General features: G+C 36.6%; 1 protein-coding gene across 1 annotated transcript in view; it reads right to left on the reverse strand.

Moving 5' to 3' along the window:
* The window catches only part of LOC123462788, a 187,018-nt gene that overhangs the window by 50,239 nt on the left and 112,439 nt on the right, over positions 1-24,340 (reverse strand). Inside the window, exons 73-87 of the mRNA XM_045156362.1 lie at positions 24,128-24,221; positions 23,673-23,749; positions 22,253-22,352; positions 21,049-21,119; positions 18,836-18,929; positions 18,367-18,443; positions 17,021-17,117; positions 15,366-15,436; positions 13,577-13,676; positions 12,409-12,479; positions 9,365-9,455; positions 7,788-7,864; positions 5,189-5,349; positions 2,018-2,198; positions 598-713 (exon numbers count right to left, since the gene is read on the reverse strand). Coding sequence (XP_045012297.1) covers positions 598-713; positions 2,018-2,198; positions 5,189-5,349; positions 7,788-7,864; positions 9,365-9,455; positions 12,409-12,479; positions 13,577-13,676; positions 15,366-15,436; positions 17,021-17,117; positions 18,367-18,443; positions 18,836-18,929; positions 21,049-21,119; positions 22,253-22,352; positions 23,673-23,749; positions 24,128-24,221 — 1,478 coding nt within the window. The remainder of the gene's footprint in view (positions 1-597; positions 714-2,017; positions 2,199-5,188; positions 5,350-7,787; positions 7,865-9,364; positions 9,456-12,408; positions 12,480-13,576; positions 13,677-15,365; positions 15,437-17,020; positions 17,118-18,366; positions 18,444-18,835; positions 18,930-21,048; positions 21,120-22,252; positions 22,353-23,672; positions 23,750-24,127; positions 24,222-24,340) is intronic.

Genomic DNA, 24,340 nt, shown 5'->3' on the forward strand with positions numbered 1-24,340 from the left:
GTCTTTGATGTTATATATGCAATATAGAGAGGGTAAAGTTATATGGGAGTATGTGAATAGGTGATAGACAAATACAACACACACACACACACACACACACACACACAGAATAATAGCATTTCCACCCTGAGTGCTCATAGGAGACACCGAAGCACAAGGATTATATCCCAAAGATATATAACTTAAAGAGACAGAAAGAAAATATAAGCTGAACTAAGATGATTTTTGATGCTTTGAAATAGTATAAAGTAGATAATTTTACATATTAAAGTATTGGATACTGAAAGAAACATCATTCCCTAAGAAAAGTAAGAGCAACATGTGCTCTGAAATGAGAATTCAAGGCCAGTGGAGAAGATTGCAGATGATAGACTATGCCAAAGCCAGTATCATTACTTTTAAAATGGTAATTTCAAATACAAAAGCGTAAATGATTCAAAAGTTTTCAAATTTCCTTCATTTTCTTGAAGTAAGTCCTAACATACTATTTAAGTAGGAAAATCAAAAAATTGAAATAAGGAATTTCAACATTGTTTCAGTATAATTAGAATTCAAAATAACAAGTTGCTGTATAGGCTTAAAATGTTAAAATCTTACCGTTGTAGTTTCTTTTCCAATCCAACAATTTTCTCATTCAAATCATGTGCTGTTGATTTTAGCGAATGCTCAAATTCTACAAGTTTTTTCTTTAACATTATATTTTCATCTTCAATCTTTAAAAAATTATGGAAAATATTTTTTAAAATCTAGATGCTTCCTTTCTTTCTTAAATATATCATTTCTTATGAGTTCATGAGTGATAAGCTCAGACAAATTTCCTCAGTTTTAGAAAGTGACATAAAGACACAATTGAATGTCAATGCCCTTCTAAAAAACAGTTAATATTGATTTACATCACCATCCTTATCTTCTCTGAAAGATTGCTAAAATAAATATATAAACAACCTTGCTCATTCATGATATACTTTTTTCAGATCGGTTTTATTCTCATTTTTTTTGTGTCTAAAGATATGCTACAAATGATCTTACTAATAGTTGTAAATGTTTAAATCACTTGACTGGAATACATGCCAGCCCCTTCATTGAGTAGTTTTCCTGCTATACCTGTGCAGGTAACTGAGTTGTGGCAACAAGGGCCTCATGGCCTCACAACCTCAGAAAATGGTCTAGCCCTTCACAGACAAGCTTGTGGATTCTGCTCTAGGCTGGAAACATATTATCCTTTCTTTTAAGTTAGAAAACCATGTGTTACAGTGGCCCCCTAGGTGGTCTAACTGACCTTAAACTCACCTGTCTCCAGCTTCAGTGGCATGAGGGCTGTGATGGCAGAGATGTGTCATCACCCTCAGCATCAGAAACCCAAGTGGGAAATGTTGGTAATATGGGGAACATCATAAAATATACCTCCTCAGTAGCTAACTGGAGAAATTTCACATACAGAAGTAAACTAAGCCATATCAAGATGAACATTAACATTAACTAGTAACAACTAGGTCTTCCACAGAAGACTGTGGGAGGTACAAACTACACAGGTGCCAGAATGTCTGAATACCAGCTTCACAATTACTAGTCCTGTGTCCTTGAGAAGATTAACTCTCTGGGTTTCAGTTACTGCATCTGAAAAGAGAAATAATCATTTATCTCTATGGTCTTTAGGAACTGGAGGCTCATGAAAATGCATCAGGTGTTTGCAGGCTTGTGATATATCTGCATCGCCACCAGAAGTGTCTGTGTCATGGTCGCATAGAATTTGGTGTTTTAGGCAGATCGTGAGAGAAGGAACACAGTCTTGCATAGAAAAAAAGATTCGTTGGGCCTGATGATGTAATAAATGTCTTCAGTTTGCAAATACAGGCTTATGATGTTTGCAGGTTGAAAGTTTCAAACAATGCATTTCCCAGGTCATATTCTTCTCATTCATCAGAACATGACTCGGCATACTGAACTGAATAACCATTAGGAGACATACTGGTGAAACAAACTTAGAAATACAAACTTTTACCAAAGATCAACTTACCTCCTTTGTTTTCTTCCATCTCTTCAATTCCACATCTTGAGCTCGAAGAGACATTTCTAGTTGTTTCCTGACTTTGACTTCCTTTTCATATTTCTTTTCTATTTTCTGGAGCTGTTTCTTCATATTTTCAGAAAGCATATACACATCTTTTCCTTGCTCAGCTTCTTGTTTGAAGGCCAACCTGAGGTTGAATAGGATTATTCAAACTCTTTTTCTTACAAGCTAAGCAGTTCATTTTGTGATTTGGCTCTTCTTAAGTTATTATTCTAATGATTTTGAAAAGTTTTCCAGCATGTTTCTTTCTAGTATCATGTCTTTAATGTCACAATTCAGACATTTCCAAAATATATTTGAAAGATAATGATGAAAACATTCTGCTGACTGCAAATGTACTAGCACTTCTAAATATAAAAAAGAAACTTTGAACATATTTAGTAAAATAAACTAAAAGTACATTTTGTATATATATGCATATATATAATTACTCCTCAGCTAAAAATATGTTAATGCTAACTCATTTTTCAGAGCAGTTTCTAAACAAGCTTATAAATACAGTGTAAGCAAACTGTGACCTGCATGACCTGGGGAGATGGCTGAGTGAATCAAATTCTTGTATGCAAGCATGAGGACCTGGATCTCCAGGTCCACAGAAACCTGGACACTGTGGCACTAACATCTGGAATCCCAGTGCACCTAGGGCAAGAAGGAAGTCAGAGACAGGAGAATCGCCCAGACACTCACGGGCCAACTTGCCTGTAGAAAGCAATGGTAAAAACTGAGAGACCCTGCCTCAAACAAAGTGGAAGGAGAAGATCGACATCCAAAGTTGGGCTGCTACTTCCACACATGTGCCATGGCATGTGTGTGTTCATATTCACACACAATCATGCATGCGCACACACCTAACAATTTATCTCCATGAACTATAACCCAAGGTGAGGCTAAGGCATCTAATCTCTGTATCCCAGCTTTTCATATTTCTTTTCTTTACAATACTTTAGGTTACATTATTATGTATTTAATGTAAAATTTTAACACCACTGGAAATGAGAGTAACTAATAACTTAGTATTATAAATAAGTTGTCCTTTCAACACAGATTTAAATGATATATGCTCTAAATATATAAATGACAAAATGTTGAATAAAATAATCAGTAATTATTTTCTATTTCATGCCCATTGATGGGAAATAGAACCATTTTTGGTGTCTCTAAGGTAGAATGCTACTTAAAATGTGTAAGGCCCTGTTTGTGGTCTCCCCACATTACCAAAAACATCTGCAACTTTTAAAATGTTCTCAGCCAGGCATGATGCATGATGCATGCCTTTAATTTCAGTATTTTGGAGGTAGAGGAGGAGGATTTCTGTGAGTTGGAGCCCAGCCTGGGCTACAGAGGGAGTTCCAGGTCAGCCTGAGCTAGAGTGAGTCCCTTCCTTGAGAAAACCAAACAATAAAAATAAAAATAATCTCAATTGATTTAGTAATGCCCATTTCATACTGTGTTGGTAGAATTGTAAATTAATAAGGACTTTACTGAGAACTATTTATACTTATTGACCAAAGATACTTTATGTCATTTAATTAGCATCCAAGTGGTTAATCTTCCACACACACATATGAACTACCTAAATTAACAATTTAAACAATTTTGATAGATCAGCAATGAGCAATGACATTGATTTAGCAATAGCTTCCCAAACAACAACAATAAAAAAAGCTTAAGCCTGACTGGATTCACTTGTGAACTCTATGATGCTACACATCCAATTTCCCTATTATCCACATCTTGTACAAAGATGTCAATTGTAACAATTGATAATTCAACATCGATGGGTTATTGTTATCAAAAGCTGATTCTTTATCTGGATTTCTTCTGTTTGAATATGATGTCATTTTTCTGTTCCAAGATCGAATACAGGATTCAACATGACATTTAGGCTCCTTTTGGTTGGGACATTTTCTTAGACCTTCCTTGTTTTTGTTGACCTCCAAAGTTTTGGGGGATAGAAATGATGAAATATTCCTTAACTATAATTTGATGGATGCTGCTTTTACTAGGCTGGGTATTCTTAGGAAGAGATAGAGGCAAAGTGCCATTTCTATTCCATAATATCAAGAGCAAGTTTGACCTGTCACAGTTCATGCTGACCATCCAGCTGACAATTATAGCATTTTAATGGATTTTAAGAAATATACTGAAATAACAATAAGGACACTTATTCCTGGGTGAAATCCCTATGTTATATAATCAGGTTAATTTTGGGAGCACTCATGCTCTTGGATCACAAAAAGAAAAACCATGCATACCACATATCTTTTATGCATACATTATAGCTACTATATATCATATGTCCAACTATTGTACACTATCTAACAAACGCACTTAAATGTATGCATGTAAATGTTTCCAAGTAACATTTTATGGTTTGTTACAAGACATCAGTTCTGGAACTGAAGCTGCTAAATTCAAATGATGTATTTGAAACTCTGCTACAAGTTACTGAAAGCTCCTTCCAAAATTATTTGCAGATTTCATTGAACAAGACTGCATCAGAACGTAATTTCTTCACATTTCATAACCCAGCTTATTATCGTTAATAAAATATATCAATATATTTGGAAATAGGAATATTTCATTATATTTTTCTGACATCCAAGCAAGCCAGAACATGCCCAGTAATGGATAAAATTTGAGGCTTGCCGGGCGTGGTGGTGTATGCCTTTAATCCCAGCACTCGGGAGGCAGAGGTAGGAGGATCACTGTGAGTTCAAGGCCACCCTGAAACTACATAGAGAATTCCAGGTCATCCTGAGCTAAAGTGAGACCCTACCTTGAAAAAAAAACAAAAAACCTTGAGGCTTGAAGTGTAGCTCAGCTGGTAGAGCGCTTGTCCAGCATAGACAAAGCCCCAGGTTCAGTCCTCTGCACTGCAGAAAGCAGGCATATTGCTTCACACCTGAAAGCCTGGTACTTGATATGTAGAGGTAAAAGGATAAAAGTCATCCTTGGTTAGTAAGTTAATGACCTTCCTGGAATGCATGAGCCCCTATATCAAATCAAATTAAATAATAAATACATAAAATTTGTTAAGCATGAACATTAGACTAAATTACAATGTGGTTTATGGGACAAGAATAGTGATTTAAAGGTAAGTATTTCCAGTCTTACCTAGCATGTTCTTTCATTTGAACAAGATTTTGTGGTTTCTCAGATGTCTTGCCCTGACTTTGTTGAGTCAAATCATTTTCAGTGTCAGAAACATTGCTATAATATGTCTTCTCTGATATGTCCATTTCATTGCTTTGGTGTGTCTTCTGTTTTTCTTCCACCTGCAATAAAATGTTGATGTTAAGGATAACCTATATTCTTAACTCTTTTCTCATCTTGACTTAATCACAATTAACCTAATTATCTCTTTAGTTAATAAAACTATTTTTAAGATTAGTCTCAGTTTATAGATCATTTAAATTTTGTGAATTATATTTGTGTTTAAATTGAAGGAATAAGCTGGGTGTGGTGCCACACACCTTTAATCCCAGCTCTTGGGAGGCAGAGGTAGGAGGATCGCTGTGAGTTTGAGGCTACACTGAGACTACATACTGAATTCCAGGTCAGCCTGCACTAGTGCAAGATCCTACCTCAAAAAAAGAGGAAATAACACTTTTTTAAATTTTTCAGAAGTATTCTTTATTTTAGGTTTCTTATAGAATTTCCTTTCTTTCTTCCTTCCTTCATTTCTCTCTCACTCCTTTTCTACTTTTTTTTAAAGGTAGAATCTCAGTTTAATTCAGACTGATCTGGAATTCACAATGTAGTCCCAGAATGGCCTCAAACTCACATCAATCCTCTTACCTCTGCTTTCAAGTGCTTATATTAAAGGCATGTGCTAACATGCTTAGCCTAATTTACTCTTTTCTATTTAGCTTTGCGTTACCTGTATGACTAATACAACTAAAAAAAAAAAGACATAAAAAGAAAAATTTTTCTAGATAAGGATTCATAACTATCAGAGGTTGCATTTTAACATTTTCAAATTGATTGTGAGCTCATACAAGCGTGAAACTATAAAAATGTCATTAAGGCTGGCATGGCGGCACACGCTTTTAATCCTAGCACTCGGGAGGCAGAGGTAGGAAGATCACCATGAGTTCAAGGCCACCCTGAGACTACATAGTGATTCCAGGTCAGTTTGAGATAGTGAGACCCAACCTCAGAAAACAAAAACAAGAACAAACAAACAAACAAAAGTCATCAAAGTCAAGTCTGTTTCCTATCATGCTTTAGCCTACATAACAAGAAGAAATAAAAGTGGCCGACTAAGGGAAAACTTGCAACAGAATGATGGTGGTAAAAAATCTGTAATAAAAGAAATTGCTTACAACATCACACATTGTTTTCTCCAAAAACATATCAGGTGACCTTTATAATTTCATGCATATATTATCCTTGATAAGAACACATGCTATGCTACAGTTTTAATAATTAAGGTCAAATTCACAAATAATTCTTTCTATAACAAAAAAGAATATATGTGGAAAGGAAGAGATACAATCACAGGCCATGATCCACTGGAGGAGGTCAATCAGTACTAGCTCCTTTTCATAGTGAGTGAAAAATGAAAAGTCTGAGTATTTCTCAGAGAAATTTTAAGGGAATGAAAAATTTGGAATGGAATATACACTGTTTAAAAGCTAGAAATCATATAAATATATATTTTAATTTTTATTAACATTTTCCATGATTATAAAAAAAATCCCATGGTAATTCCCTCCCTCCCCCCCATATAAATATTTTTTATAAGGGTTCTATAATTTATATTGACTATGCATGCCTTAGCAAATCTAGAAACATCATTAAGGCTATACACCATTGTACAGTGAGAAAGAAGCATAAAAACATTCATTTGATGTTTTAAATATGCTGTGTACACTTCCAAAGAGATTAATCTCTCTTCATTGCTAGGACACGAATGATGTTGCTCACATTGATACACTGCCATTCTTGAATGCACCACCACACCAAACTGAGAAATATTTCTTAAAACCTGATTGCAATGACCCCATCACCGTAATGAATACAAAGCAATACATATTCTTGTAGAGAATGTACACACCACAGTGAACTAGAAACTACAAGAAAAGATTCAGCCTTTGACTTTGGAATTAATCACTGATTAATGAAAGCATCAAGTTTGAGCACTGGGAATATTGACCCATTCACTTGAATTCTGGACCATGACATGCTACTTACCCATAAGTTACTAGTAGGAACTCAGCCATCAGACTTGGTTTTGAACTCTTTTTTTTTTTTTTTTTAATTTAGTAGAGAGAATGGGCACACTATTGCCTTCAGCTGCTGTAAATGAACTTGAGATGCATGTGCCACCTTGTGCATTTGGCTTATGTGGGTCCTTGGAATTGAGCCTGTATCCGTTGGCTTTGCAAGCAAGTGTCTTGAATGCAAAGCCATCTGTTCAGCTCGTGAACTCATTTTTTAAAAAAATGATATTTTATGACTTTATACAAGTGGAGGCTCAGATTATCAGAAAGCAAAATTGCAAAGCCACTGAAAGATGATCTGTGGCTCTAGTTGAATGCAAGCTCTGGCAACACACTATCAACATGCAATCAGATAGTAAAAAAAGTAAAATTAAAATGGCATGCATTATCTTCTGAGGCCAAGACACATTTATTTATATAGGTCTACAGTAAATATTGAAAGTTAATACACAGTATATACTCAGTTTTGAAATTAGAATTTTCCATACCATTGGTATATCCATTTCACTGTCTCCACGACTGGCTTTCTGTATTTCTGGTGTCAGGGTATGAACTGCTAAAGCTTCTAGAAAAAAAGGGCATTTCAATTAAATGAATTGCCTGAAAACAATAGCACCAAAATGTAGAAAATAAAAACCATTAATCATAGTAAAATTTGTATCAGTAATTTTCATTTTTAAAAAATCTGACCCTTACTTGAATACATAATTCTTTTGAGATTCGTTGGATGTTTTTTGGCTTAATCTAAGGAAAGCTTTATTAAAGTAATGAGCATAATGCTAAATGACTCCACCTCTATCATCTCTCTTTATTTTATTTTATTTTTTGGTTTTTCAAGGTAGGGTTTCATTCTAGCCCAGGCTGACCTGGAATTCACTATGTAGCCTCAGGGTAGCCTTGAACTCACCATGATATTCCTACCTCTGCCTCTTGAGGGCTGGGATTAAAGGTGTGCGCCACCACTCCTGGATTCCATCATTTCTTTTAAAATATATCTTCATTTTAAAAATGCTTTTGAATATTTCAATTTAATGACTTAATTTGTAATGAGAGAGAGAATGGAGATAGACACAGGGAGAATGGACATGTCAGCACCCCTATCAAATGCAAATGAACTCCAGATGCATGTGCCCCTTGTACAACTGGTTTATGTGGGTACTGGGGATTTGACCCTGCATGCTTTGGTTTTGCAGGTAAGTGACTTAACCACTAAGCCATATCTCCAGCACTTCTATTAATTTTTGAACTGTAATCAAATGACTGGTACCATCTATATCCCTGAAATGATTCAGAAAAGAGAGTGATTACAAGGATCTCTTCATAAGCTTATCATCTCAGGTTAAATGTACAATTATCAAGATGTACATTTTGGAAACATCATAGGGACATATCATCTTACATTATTCAGTGTAACATCCTTAAGACAGGAAAAAAACAAAAGAAATGTACTTTGTCATCAACTTTTCTATCAATTTTCCCCTGTGTTTGTAAATAGAGCAAAACAGAAAGAGTAACTTTTAGGATCCTACTCTGTCTATCAATGCTTCAGTCTCATACAAGAAAACATAATGGATTATGCTATCTTATCTTTGTTCTGCCCATAGGAGGACAGCTCTGCTCATGTTGCTAACCATCCTTGCATCACTGTGTGAGTGGTTGAACTTCATTGGCTCAACAATTATTTATGGAGACCTTCCTAAATTCAGGCCTTGGATATTAAAAGAGTTCAATGATAGGCTTAGGAATGGCTTTCCAAGACATGACACATGGTCTGGTGGTGCACAGCATGACAACATGTGTACTCAGAATGAAAACATTCATTAAAACATCAATAGGTTGGTGTAAGTCTATAGGAGAAAATATGAAAATCAGTGGTAAAGGACACACTAGCAGCAGAATGATACTGAAAGAAAAGGCAGCAAAAGTTATGGCCGAATATGCATATTTTGACAAAACTTGTTCTGTTAAGGCTTCCTAACTATCAGTGCTTACATTGTAATGCTTTCAAAATAGTTTCATGGTCAAAGTAGCATGAGACCAATTCCTAATCAAGTGTAATTCTTACCTTTTATTTTTGAAAGTGTGGTTTGTTTTCTTCTTTGAGAAATACTTATAGGACCATCTTCTTTCTTCTTAGAAAGAGGCTCAGAAATACTCTGTTAATAGGAAAAACAAGAGTTTCCACATCTTGTATGCATAAATACAAAGACATTCATACTTCCTGTTACTAAATCATCAAGTCTTCATCATAAGAGAAGCAGATATTCAAAACAGCATTTCTTTAATAGAGACCTGTGTAAAGTGTTATCAAGTTCAGGTCTGACATGATGCTCACCCAAGTGCAATAGTGGCATACAACCTTGGTGGGTAATGAACTGCTCTTGGATTGGCTAACATATCCACTCAGTGGAACAGATCCCGTAGCTGGAACTGGGAAACAAGACAGAATCATATCCAAATAACGAGTTTGCTCTCCAATATCAAGCTGCCACCATTCTTGGGCTACAAGAGGACCTACACCTATTAAATTCTCTCTAGGCTAATATGGTCATCCTATTTATCCAGTGCTGACTTCACTCTCTGCTGGTGAATCTGCTTCTCTTTTGTCAGATGGATGTAGAACCTGAGGGAAAAAATCAGCCCATCATACCTCATCAGGGCCCTTGCTGAAACCATAGAGTAATTGGGGAAATGAGCAAGCGTACTATTTTCTTGGTGAACCTGGTACCAGCACAAGGGTGAAGGAGATAGACACAGAGGACACTCAACTCCTACCAAACTAGAGATCCAGAGACACAGAGGCTCCCAAGTCCTCATCACTGAAGTAGACCTAAAATGAACCCAATATGGTTCAGGGAAATTCGCAGAAGAGTTAGAGCCACAAGTTGGGACATTACACACAGAGACATTGCCTCCTCCACATGACTGATGGCAACCCCCACAATGCATGGCCAAAATCCCCAAGGGGATAAGTGTCATCATCAATGAGGAGGATCCCGTCAGAGAGAAGGACAGGGATGAGGGTAAGGATGGTACCAACATGTGCTGTTTACACAATGAATATGTACATAACTAATAAAGACAAAAGCTCAGGTCTGTTTCTGGTCATCTTACAGCCTGTCTACCAGGAGGAAGCAACTGTGGCAAACTAAGAGAAAAAGGGAAACATTTACATGGACAGAACATAGGGATAAAGAATCTGTTTTAAAACTAGAAATCATATTAGGTTTAAATAAAATGATATATAGTTTAGATTTACTATGCATGTCTTCACCAATCTAGAATGATCATCAAAGCTATATACCAAGGCAAGAGAGAGAGAAGCATAAGAACATCTATCTGCTGTTTTAAATGTGACACATTCACTTAAAGATTTTTATTCATTTGAGAGCAACAGACAGACAGACAGAGAGGAAGAGAGAGAGAAAGAGAGAGAGAGGGAGGGAGAAAATGTGTGTGCCAGGGAGTCCAGCCACTGTTAAGGAACTCCAGATGCATGTGCCACCTTGGCATCTGGCTTACGTGGATCCTGGGGGAACTGGGGTCCTTAGGCTTCACAAACAAGCACTTAACCTCTAAGCCATGTCTCGAGCCCATGTACATGATTAATCTCTCTTCACTGTAAGGACACAAACGATCCAGTTCACATTGCTTACTCTGTCATTCTTGCATTACAGACATGACCACAAGTACCTACACTCCACATGTTTCTCCTACAATATAGATGCCCTCACACATGTTAATATGTTTGGCATGGGCTCGTGTCTTCGAATGGGCTTGTACCTCACAAGTGCAAAATCTTATTCTGAATGAGAAATACAACCCTCACACTGCCCTGGTGGCACATACATGCTCTCTCAATCTTCTTGGGTAAAATCCACCTCAATTTTATTCACAGGACTCAAAAATTTTACTGTGTTTTATCTGCTTGCATATTTTATACTATCATTATAATATCATAGGATATTTATGATATATGGAGTTTTAAGGTCTATCATAGAGAAGGTGTGACATAAGAGCAATGGTTTCCAACTGAAAACACATCAAAGAGCCTCACAAAGTCCTCATGCACCAATGAGAACACTGCTCACATACATCACATTCAAGTACTTTGTGTGAATTCAAATAGTGCAGAGTACTCAGAAGCAATTGTAACTCACTCACTTGCAATGGTGTAGGATAATTCTGATGACATTTGTGGCTATGGGGAGTTATTTAAAATTAAAAAAAATTTGTTGATTTTTTATGTATTTATTTGAGAGTGACGGGGGGGGAGGGGCAGACAGGCAGAGAGCGAAAGAGAGAATGGGCACACCAGAGCTTCCAGCCACTGCAAATGAAATCCAGACGCATGTGCTCCCTTGTGCATCTGGCTAACGTGGGTCCTGGGGAATCGAGCCTCAAACTGGGGTCCTTAGGCTTCACAGGCAAGCGCTTAACCGCTAAGCCATCTCTCCAGCCCACTGGGGAGTTATTTTAAAAGCAACAGCCATCATGTCACAAGGGCACATTTAATAAATAGGCACGTGTAGCTGTGGCAAAATGAAACACAAAAGCAAAGGTGCAGCCTTTATGTTTGTAATTAAGGGTTGAATATCTAAACACATTTCTTTTTCCCCAGGTAGTATCTCACTCTAGCTCAAGCTGACCTGGAATTAGTCTCAGGGTGGCTTTGAACTCATGGTGATCCTTCTGCCTCCTAGGTGCTGCTAAACACAAATTTTGACCCATAGGCAATAACCTACCCTTAACATAAATTCAATTTCCTAGCCTTCAAAACTAGCTTGCCTTGAATCCAAAATAGAAACTGAGTCACCAGACTTAATTTTCATCTTAAATTCTGAGATATATTATGCTTTGATAGAAATGGAGACCCAGATTTTTATCATAAGGAACACTTGTAGAGCCCTGGAAAGATGATTTCTAGATGTAAATTATTACAGACTCTCTCAATAGCCTAAGAACCAGGCATGTATGAAAACTGTTCCAAATTAAATGATAACCTGCCAGTTACCTGTAAGTCAATCAAAGGGTATTTTTATTTGCCACATGCATATTTTGAGCCCAAAACAAGTATGAATACATGATTTTAAATTGAAGATTTCATACCCGTGACTCAGTCTTGTCACTGTCACCATGGCTGTCTCGGCTGCCTTCTACTTTCATTATAGGCTCTGCTGCTGCCATACAAAAAACATACACTTAGGTAAAATTCACTCAAAGAAACAGTAACTCAAACAAAAAATCTTTATAAAATTAAGTAGAAGGTTTTAATTATTAAAATGTTTGCAAACTTCCATTCAAAATTTGCCACCTCAGGCAATGAATAACATGCAAGACATACTTTTGAAAATATCATAGGGACATGTCAAGTCACATTTTGCACAGTGTCTTCATCCACCAAGAAAGTTATAAGTCAAATATAATTACACCATCAAAATTTCCTTCTCTTTTTCTTATTTCAAAGAAACTTGATATGAAACACTCTTGTGCACCACTTGTTTTACTTTAAGATTCATCCTTCTACAAAAACATAACTGTTTATTCTGTTTGCATACTTTAAAAAACATTTTTATTTATTTATTTGAGAGAGAGAGATACAGAAATAGGCAGGTAGAGACAGAGAGAGAGATAGAGAGGGAATGCATGCACCAGGTCCTCTAGCCCTGCAAACAAACTCCAGACATGTGCGCCCCTTTGTGTATCTGGCTTACATGGGTCCTGGGATGTGAACCTGGTTCCTTTGCCTTTGCAAGCAAGGCCTTAACTGCTAAGCCATCTTTCCAGCCCCCTGTTTCTGTACTTTTTAAACATGATGACAGCAAGGCTCCTACATGCTACGTCCCCATTCATGTTGGTGTGAATGGCTAATTTTCATTTTCCTCTAGAGTTATGTTATTGATGGAGATTTGCTTAATGTCAGTTACTAAAGTGGGAAAGAGCTCAGTGTGAGGTTTAGGAATGGCATGCAAACACTGTCCATGACATGATGTGCATGATGGTATGCAGCATTTTGTGCACTCTGCGTGGAAGCATGTAAGACAATAGGTATAGATACACAGAAGTCGATAGGTGAGAATACAGAGATTGAGTGAGAAATCATGCTCAGAAGCTGAATGATACCAGAAGGAAGAAAATGGTGAGAAAGTTTGTAGATTTAGGACAATTCTGCTGGATAAGGTTATATATCTACCAATCACAGGACATTTCCCTGTTTTCCAAAGGGAATGGTCATCATTAAAGCACTCAACATGGTTCCTAATCCAGATGGTCTGACCTTTTATTTGTACATTTGCCATTTGTTGTCCTGCTTTAGTAGTGGTGCCAGGTACATTGTCAACTTCTTTCTTCTCAGGAAGAGACTCAGGGATACGCTGCTAATGTAATTAAGAAAAGAGTTTTACAAAATCTATTCAGGGCTACACACACATGTATATTATATATTTCAAAAGCATCAACTCTTCAAAATAAATAGATTAAGTATTCTAAACCATATTTCTTCATTAGGGTGCTGTAAATCTAATTATGACATTCCTATCTATCTTCTACCTTCTCCAGGCAATAGCCAGAGGAAGTAACTGAGGGAGGTAAAGGCAAATTTTTCAATACAATGCTATTGGGAAAGAATATGTTCCCAAGAAATAGTTTAGAATAACAAAGTTACATTGTTTGCACCCTAATGTAGCAGGCTATTTTTATAATTTTACTCTAGTCCAGGCTGACCTGGATCTCATTCTGTGGATCCAGACTCAGACTGGCCTCAATCCCAGACATCGCCTCCTTCCTCTCTCTCCCAATTGCTGGGATTAAAGGCATGCAGTATCATACCCAATTGAGAACTCTTTGTTAAAACTGAATTGCATTGACCCCATTAGTGTAGGGAACACATAAAAATACACATTCTCATACAGAGTGGACACACCACAGTGTAGTGGGAACTACAAGAAAAGATGCAGCATTGACTTTGGAATTGATCACTGATTATATGAAAGCATCCAGTTTGAGCTCTGGGAATATTGACCTGCTCTCATGAAATCTGGACCACCACATCTAACTTACCCATTAATTCTGATTAGGAACTGAGTCATCAGACTTAGTTTTGAACTCTTTTTTAAAATTATTTTAAAGTGAGACTGAGCACACTGGGGCTGTCTGCTGCTATAAGTGAACCCAAGCACCTAGCTTACCTGAGTTGTAAGAATTGAGCCTGAGCCCATTGGCTTTGCAGGCTAGCGCCTTAACCACAAAGCCATCTTTACAGCCCCATGAAGACATTTTTTAAAATGATATCTTATGCCTATAGACAAATGAAGGCTCAGATTATCAGAAAGGAAAATTGCAAAAAAATACTGAAAGCAGGCTGGAGAGATGGAATGGTGGTTAAGGCATTTGCCTGTGAAGCTTAAGGAACCAGGTTTGATTCTCCTGGTCCAGTGTAAGCCAGATGCACATGGTGGTACATGCATCTGGAATTTGTTTGCAGTGGCTAGAGGCCCTGGTGCACCCACTCTCACTCTCTATCTCTCTCTCCCTCTCTTTCTGTAATAAATAAATGAATAAAAATGTCTTAAAAAAACTGAAAGCAACAACCACCATTTCAGAATGCAAGTTTAATAAATATGCACTTGTATGTGTAGCAAAATGGAATGCACAAAAAATGCAGACTTTAAGTTTGTAATTAATGACTGACTATCTAAACATAAATATTGACCCACAGGCTATAATGTGCCCTTAACATAAACTCAATTTCCTGGCCTTCACAGGTAGCATGCCTTGAATCAAAAGTAGAAACTTAGTCACCAGACTTGATTTTTATCCTAACTTTCTGAGAAATATTATGCTTTCAGAGAAATGGAGACCCAAAATTTTACAATAAAGACAACTTGTAAAGCCACTGAAAGAGGCTGTCTAGATGATCCCAGAACACAGTATGTGCTAAAAGTCTCCCAAAATAAATGATAACTTGCTATCAGTTACTTGTAGGGTGATCTCAAGTGTATTTACCACATGCACATTTTGAGCCCAAACAAGTATGAATACATGACTTAAATTTGAAGATTTCATACCCATGACTCAGCCTTGTCACTGTCACCATGGCTGTTTTGGCCGACTTCTATTTTCACTGTAGGCTCTGCTTCTGCCATACAAAAAACATAAACTTAGGGGAACTTTTCTCATAGAAAATAGTAATTCAACAATCTTTATAGCATTAAGTAGAAGGTTTTAAGTATAAAAGGCCTAGGTTTGGCTTTCTGAAGTACACCTTTATTACCAGCTTTCAGGAGGAAAAGTAAGAGGATCTTTCTGAGTTCAAGACCAGCCTAGTAGTACAGAGTGAGTTCTAGGTCAGCCTTAGATAAAGTGGCACCATACATCAAAAATGAACCTATTCTCCACATGGAAAAAAAAACTCTATAAATAAAAATGTAAAGCCGGGCATGGTGTCACACGCCTTTAATCCCAGCACTTGGGAGGCACAGGTTGGCGGATCACCATGAGTTCGAGGCCACCCTGAGACTACATAGTAAATTCCAGGCTGGCCTTGGCTAAGATGAGACCCTACCTCGAAAAACCAAAAACAACCAAAACGTATTACTTTCCTATATCAGACATTCCATTAAACTGAATTTTGAGGACACTTATATATTCAAAAGCATTAAAAATGTCACTGGGACAGATTCGAGAAATAAACAACATCTGAGAAAGCAATGACTCCAAAATTCCATTTACAAATTTACACTTTGAGGAACAATGAATGACACACAAATGCACATGTTGAAAATATTATAGGGACCTGTCATGTAACGTTTTGCACAGTGTCTTCCTCCAAAAAGACAATTATAAGTCAAATGTAATTACATTTTCAAAATTTCTGTAACATTTTATTCTCATTTCAAAAGAAATTGATATAAAAGACTCTTGTGCCCCACTTGTTTTACATTAAGACACATCCTTCCACAAAAGACATAACTGGTTATTCTGTTTGTGTACTTTTTAAACATGATGACAGCAAGGCTCCTAGATTGGTAAGCCCCCATTCATTTTCATGTGAATGGTTAATTTTCATTTTCCTCTACAGTTATGTTAGTGATGGAGATTTGGTTAATGTCAGGTACTGTAGTAGAAAACAGTTCAGTGTGAGGCTTAGCAACGGCATCCAAACACTGTTCCCGAGATGATGTACATGATAGTATGCAATATGATACAATTGTGCACTTAGTGAGAAAGAATTTTAAGACAATAGGTATAGATACATAGAAGGCCATTAGTGAAAATATAGAAATTGAGTGAGAAACCATGTTCAGAACCTGAATGATACCAGAAGTGAAGGAAGAAAATGGTAAGGAAATTTGTAGATTTAGGAAAATTGTGATTGATAAGGCTTCGTATCTCCCTATCACAGGCTATTTCACTGTTTTCCAGAGGGAGTACTTATGATAAAAGCATTCAACCGGGGCTGGAGAGAAGGCTTAGTGGTTAAACGCTTGCCTGTGCAGCCTAAGAACCCCAGATCAAGGACCCATGTAAGCCAGATGCACAAGGGGGTGCATGCATATGAACTTCCTTTGTGGTGGATGGAAGCCATGGTGCGCCCATTCTCTCTCACTCTCTCTGCCTCTTTCTGTCTCTGTCTGTCTGTCACTCTCAAATAACTAAATAAAAATAAACAAAAAATTTTAGAAAAACATTCAACTGAGTTACTAATCATTATGGATCTAACCTTTTGTTTGTACATTTGCCAGTTGTTGTCTTGCTTTAATAGCAGTGCCACATATATTATCAACTTCTTCCTTCTCAGAAAGAGACTCAGGGATACGCTGCTAACATAATGAAGAAAAGTGTTTCAAAATATGTATTCAGAGCTACAAGTAAAGTCATATTATATATTTCAAGTGTACCCCATTCTTTAAAACAAAATGAACAAATATTTAAAATCACATTCCTTCGATTGGGTACTGCAAAATTGTTAAATTCATTTCTGTTTTTTGCCTTACTCATGCAATAATTAAAGAAGTAACTGAGGTAGGCAAAAGGAAAATTTTCAATACAATGCTAATGGGAAAGAATATGTTCCCAAGAAATAGTTTAGAATATCAAAGTTTACACTATATTCTCTCAAACGTAGTAGGCTATGTTAGTAATTTTACTATAGCCCAGGCTGACCTGCATCTCATTCCTTTGATTAGCCTCAACCCAGTCATCTAATCCTTTCTCTGCCTTTCCATTGCTGGGAATAAGGCATTCAGCACCATATCCAATTGAGAACTATTTGTTAAAACCTAATTGCAATGACATCAATAGACTAGCAAATACATAAAAATACACCTTCTCATGGAGTGGGGCACACAACAGTGAACTAGAAACTACAAGGAAAGATCAGCCTTTGAGTTTGGAATTAGTCACTGATTATATGAAACATCAAGTTTGAGCAATGGGAATATTGATCTGTTCACCTGAAATCCAGACTATCACATACTACTTACCTATAATTTTCTATTAGAAACTCAGTTATAACACTTGGTTTTGAACTGATTTCTTTTTTTTATTTTTAATTTTTTTGTTCGTTTTTATTTATTTATTTGAGAGCAACAGAGAGAGAAAGAGGCAGATAGAGAGAGAGAGAATGGGAGTGCAAGGGCCTCCAGCCACTGCCGATGAACTTCAGACGCATGCGCCCCCTTGTGCATCTGGCTAACGTGGGTCCTGGAGAATCGAGCCTCGAACCGGGGTCCTTATGCTTCACAGGCAAGCGTTTAACCGCTAAGCCATCTCTCCAGCCCTTGAACTGATTTCTTAATGATACCTTATTCCTTTATACAAATGGAGGTTCAGAATATCAGAAATCAAAATTGCAAAGCCACTGAAAGATAATCTGTGGCTGTTGATGGATGCAAACTTTCACAATACACTACCAACATGCAATCAGACAGATATGTCCAAAAGTAAAACTAGAGTGGCATGCATTACCTTATGAGGTCAACAAAAGTCCATTCAAATAGGTCTACAGTAAATTTTGAAAGTGAATATGCAATATATATGTAGTTTGGAAATTTGAATACTCCTTACGGTTAGTAGATCCGTTTTGCTATCTCTATGGCTGGCTTTCTGTATTTCTGGTTTTGTAGTATGATCTGTTGATGCTTCTAGAAAAAAAACAAAAAACAAAAAACAGGCACTTCAATTAAATGAATTGCATGAAAATAACTATACTGAAAAATTTAGGGAATAGAAACAATTTATTGCAGTAAAATTTGTATTAAAAACTTTGATTTTCACATAATCTGAACCTTACATGTATATGTAATTCTTTTGAGATTCTTTTACTTTTGAAACTTACACATGTGACTTGTACCAATCCTAGCCTTGAAATGTCTCAGAAAAAGAATGATTACCAGGATCTTTCTATAAGCTCATTAGCTCAGGTTAAATGTACAATTCCCTAAGATAACTATCAGTGCTTACATTGTAAGGTTTTCAAAATGGTTTTACGGTGAAAGTAGCATGAAACCAATTTCTATTCCACTACATTTCTTACCTTTTGTATGTGAATGTGTTCCATGTTTCTGTCTTTGAGCAATAGTTTTATGACCATCTTCCTTCTTGCTAGAATGAGGCTCAGAAATACTCTGCTAATATGAAAATCAAGAATTTCCAAATCTCATATACATATATACAAAGACATTCATATTTCATATGACAAAATCATCAAGTCTTCATCATAAGAGGAGCAAGTATTCAAAACAAGATTTCTTTAATAGAGACCTGTCTAAAGGGTTATCAGTATCAAGTCTGTTTCTGGTCATTTTACAGCCTATGTAATTGGGGAAGCAACTGTGGCAGGCTAAGGGAAATAGGGAAAACTTTCATGGGCAAAATAATGGTGGTAAAGAATCAGCTTTAAGCTAGAAATCATGTTAGGGTTAAATAAAATGATCTGTAGTTGAGATTTCCTATGCATGCCTTAGCCAATCGAGGAAGATCATCAGAGCTATATACTATTGCAGAGTGAGAAAGAAGCATAAAATTATCTATTTGCTATTTTAAATGTGACATTCATTGCAAGGACACATGTGATATTGTTCACATTGTTTACTTTGTCATTTTCTTTTTGTTTTTTTTTTTTTTGGTTTTTTGAGGTAGAGTCTCACTCTAGCCCAGAGTTACTTGGAATTCCCTACATAGTCTCAGGGTGCCCTTGAACTCATGGCGATTAATTTTTTTGTTCATTTTTATTTATTTATTTGAGAGTGAAAGAGACAGAAAGAGGAAGAGAGAGAGTGAGAGGGAGAGAATGCGCATGCCAGGGCTTCCAGCCACTGAAAACGAACTCTAGACACATGTGCCCCCTTGTGGATTTGGCTAACGAGGGTCCTGGGAAATTGAGCCTCTAACTGGGCTAACTAGGCTTCATAGGCAAGTGTTTAACCGCTAAGCCATCTCTCCAGCCAAACACTTTTTTTTTTGTTTGTTTTTTTGTTTTTCGAGGTAGGGTCTCACTCTGGCTCAGGCTGACCTGGAATTCACCATGTAGTCTCAGGGTGGCCTCGAACTCTTGGCAATCCTCCTACCTCTGCCTCCCGAGTGCTGGGATTAAAGGCGTGCGCCACCACGCCTGGCTCCAACACTTTTTTTTTTTTTTTTTTTTGAGGTAGGGTCTCTAGGCCAGACTGATCTGAAACTGACTATATAGTCTCAGGGTGCCCTTGAACTCTTGGTGATCCTCCCAGCTCTGCCTCCGAACTGTTGGGATACTCTGTCATTCTTGAATGACATACATGATCCCAAATACCTATATTCAACATATTTCTCATATTTGGAGATGCCCTCACACTGCACTGGTGGCACATACATGTTCTCTCAGCCTGCTTGGATAAAAGTAACCTCAACTTTACTCACAGGGCTCAAAACATTTACTGTGTTTTATATGCTTATGTTTCTTATATTATCATGATAATATCATAGGCTTTGCATGACATATGGAGCTTTTAACGTGCATCATAGAGAAAACGTGACCTAAGAGCAATGGATTCCCAATCAAAATACATGAAAGATCTTTACAATGGCCTCACGTACCAATGAGAGAACTGCCCAGACACATCACCTTTAAGTACTTTATGTGAATTCAAATAGTGTAGTGCATTTAGAAGCTATTTTAACTCACTCACAGGCACCAGTGTAGAATACTTTTTATGTCATTTGTGGATATGGGACGTTATTTTAAAAGCAATTCAAAACAACAACTACCATTTCACAAGAGCTCCGTTAATGAATTTGCCCTCGTATGTGCAGTGGAATGGAATGCAAAGAAAAGATGCAGCCTTTTGGTTTGTAATTTTGGACTGATTATCTGGGTATACACCGTGACCCCCAGGCTAGAATCTGCCCCTAACATAAGTTCAATTTTCTAGCCTGCAGAACTAGCTTGTCTTCAAGCCCAAAGAGAAGCTTAGTCAGCCGAATTGATTTTCATACTAATTTTCTGAGAAATATTATGCCTCTTTGAAATAGAGACCCTGATTTTTATCATAAAGACAACTTGTAGAGCCCCTGACACATGATGTCTAGATGTAAATTATTACAGGCTGTCCCAATAGTCTAAGAATCTGGAATGAACTGAAATTCTTCCAACTAAATGATAACTTGTCAATTACATATAGGGCAATCTCAGGTGTATTTTCATTTATCACATGCACAATTTGAACCCGAAACAAGTATTAATACATGATGTTAACTTTGCAGATTTCATACCTGTGACTCAGCCTTGTAACTGTCGCTATGGCTGTTGTGGCTGCTTTCTATTTTCACTACAGGCTCTGCTGCTGCCATAGACAAAACCATACACATAGGAATAATTCGCTCAAAGGAAACAATAGTTCAAAAATCTTTATAGAATTAAGGAAAATATTTTAATTATAAAATCCTAGGAATGGTTTGGTGACACACACCACTAATGCCAGCATTCAGGAGGCAAAGGTCAAAGTATTTTTGGGAGTTCAATGCCAGCCTAGAAGTACCTAGTGAGTTCTAGGTCAGCTTAGGCTACAGTGGCAGCACAGCTCAAAAACAAACCCACCCTCCACATGAAAAATAAAATCAATGCAAATGTATTACATTCATTAATCAGACCTTCCATTCAACTGAATTTAGAAGACACTTTTATATTTATGAACATTAAAAATGTGACTCCTACAAACTCTAGAAATAAATATGATTTGAGAAAGCAATGATTGGAAAGTTGCAAACACAAATTTAGCAAGTGAGGAACAATGAAAAACATGATAGATACACATTTTGAAATTATCATAAAGTCATGCCATGTCATATTTTGCATAGTATCTTTCTCCAACAAAAACATAATAAGCCATATTTAATTAAATCATCAAAGTTTCTGTCAACCTTTTCTCATTTCAAAACACATGACATGAAATGCTGTTTTGTGCTGAACTTGCTTTACATTGTTTAAGAGTCATCCTGTCACAAAGGACATAAATGGTTATTCTGTTTGTGTCTTTTTTTTTTTTTTTTTGGTTTTTCAAGGCAGGGTCTCATTCTAGCTTAGGCTGACCTGGAATTCATTACATAGTCTCAGGGTGGCCTTGAACTCACAGTGATCTTCCTACCTCTGCCTCCTAAGTGCTGGCATTAAAGGCGTGTGCTACCATGCCTGACGATGATTGTGTCATGTAAACATGAAAACAGCTTCATAGATGCTAGGTCCACATTCATGTTGTTATTGTAAGACAATAGACAGAGGTCATAGATGAAAATATGGAAACTGAGTAAAAGGCCCAACTCAGAAGTTGAATGATGCCAGAAGAAATGGAAGAAAATGGTGAGGAAATTTGTAGATTTAGGAAAATTCTGCTGAATAAGGCTCCATACCTACCTATGACAGCACATTTCACTGTTATACAAAGCATTCAACCAAGTTACTGATCAATATGGGTCTAACCTTTTATTTGTACTTTTGACATTTGTTGTCTTGTTTTAGTAGTAGTGTCCTGTAAATTATCAACTTCTTTCTTCTCAGAGTGAGACTCAGACATATGCTGCTAACATAATGAAGACAAGTGTTTCAAAATATGTATTCAGAGCTACAAGTAAAATCATACTTGTATTTCAAAAATACCACACTTCTTAAAATAAAATAAACAAATGTTTCAAATCACCTTCCCTCACTTGGGTACTACAAAATTGTTATTAAATTCATATCAGTTTTCTGCCTTATCCATGCAGTAACTCAAGGCAGTAAGTAACTGAGGTAGGCAAAAGGAAAATTTTTCAATACAATGCTGTTTGGAAGGAATATGTTCCCAAGAAACAGTTTAGAATATCAAAGTTTACACTATATTCTCTCAAACATAGTAGGCTATGTTAGTAATGTTACTATAGCCCAGGCTGACCTGCATCTCATTCCTTTGATTGGCCTGAAGCCCAGACCTCTACTCCTTTCTCTGCCTCTCCATTGCTGGGAATAAGGCATGCAGCACCATACCCAATTGAGAACTATTTGTTCAAACATAATTGCAATGACCTCCTTAGAGCAGTGAATACATAAAAATACACATTCTTGTGGAGTGGGAACACACAACAGTGAACTAGATATTACAAGGAAAGATTCAGCCTTTGAGTTTGAGCACCTAAAATCCAGACCATCACATGCTACTTACCCATAATTTTCTATTAGAAACTCAGTTATTGGACTTGGTTTTGAGCTCATTTCTTTTTTTTTCCTTGGTCAGAATCTCAATTTTAATAACAAGTCTGGTTGCATACAGATAATGATATTTAGCTTAGATTTTTATGGACACATCAAAAGCATTATATCCAAAACATGTAAACTCATACTTTGTAATAAGATCTTCACATGATTGGGAGCATTGGAAGTTAATGCTAAGGGTTTTTGAGTGTGTTTTCATACAGGAATCTGGTGCTTCTTTGCCAAGGAATTGATCACCGTGCTTTATCCAGTGTGACTGGATGACTTTGTGAGGCCCAACATTCCTTCTGCTGTGGTGACTCCAAGTCTACTCTGTCCTGAGCTACCAATGGGTGGTTGAACTCATTTTTTTTTATTAAAATCTTTTTGAACTCATTTCTTAATGATACTTTATGCCTTTATACAAATGGAGGCTCAGAATATCAGAAAGCAAAATTGCAAAGCCACTAAAAGATGATCTGTGGCTGTCATTGCATGCAAGCTTTCACAACACACTACCAACATACAATCGGATAGGTATGTGCAAAAGTAAAACTAAAGTGGCATGCATTACCTTATGAGGTCAACAAAAGTCCATTCAAATAGGTCTACAGTAAATTTTGAAAGTGAATATGCAATATATATGCAGTTTTGAAGTTTGAATACTCCTTACTGTTAGTAGATCCATTTTGCTGTCTCTATGGCTGGCTTTCTGTACTTCTGGTTTTGTAGTATGATCTGCTGATGCTTCTAGAAAAAAAGGGCACTTCCATTAAATGAACTGCATGAAAATAATTGTACTGAAAAATTAGGGAATAGAAACCATTAATTGTAGTAAAATTTGTGTTAATAAATTTTATTTTCCAACAATCTGAACCTTACTTGTACAAGTAATTCTTTTGAGATTCTTTTACTTTTGAAACTTACACATGTGACTTTATACCATCCCTAGCTTTGAAATGGCTCAGAAAAATTATGATGACCAGGAGGATCTCTCTATAAGCTCATCAGCTCAGGTTAAATTTACAATTCCCCAAGTAACTATAAGTGCTAACATTGTAAAGTTTTCAAAATGGTTTTACGGTGAAAGTAGCATGAAACCTATTTCTATTCCAGTATAGTTCTTACCTTTTATCTGTGAATGTGTTCCATGTTTTTGTCTTTGAGCAATAGTTTTATGACCATCTTCCTTCTTGCTAGAATGAGGCTCAGAAATACTCTGCTAATATGAAAAACAAGAATTTCCAAATCTCATATACATATATACAAAGACATTCATATTTCATATGACAAAATCATCAAGTCTTCATCATAAGAGGAGCAAGTATTCAAAACAAGATT

The sequence above is a fragment of the Jaculus jaculus genome, chromosome 8 (genome assembly GCF_020740685.1).
Source record: "Jaculus jaculus isolate mJacJac1 chromosome 8, mJacJac1.mat.Y.cur, whole genome shotgun sequence".
NCBI lineage: Eukaryota > Metazoa > Chordata > Mammalia > Rodentia > Dipodidae > Jaculus > Jaculus jaculus.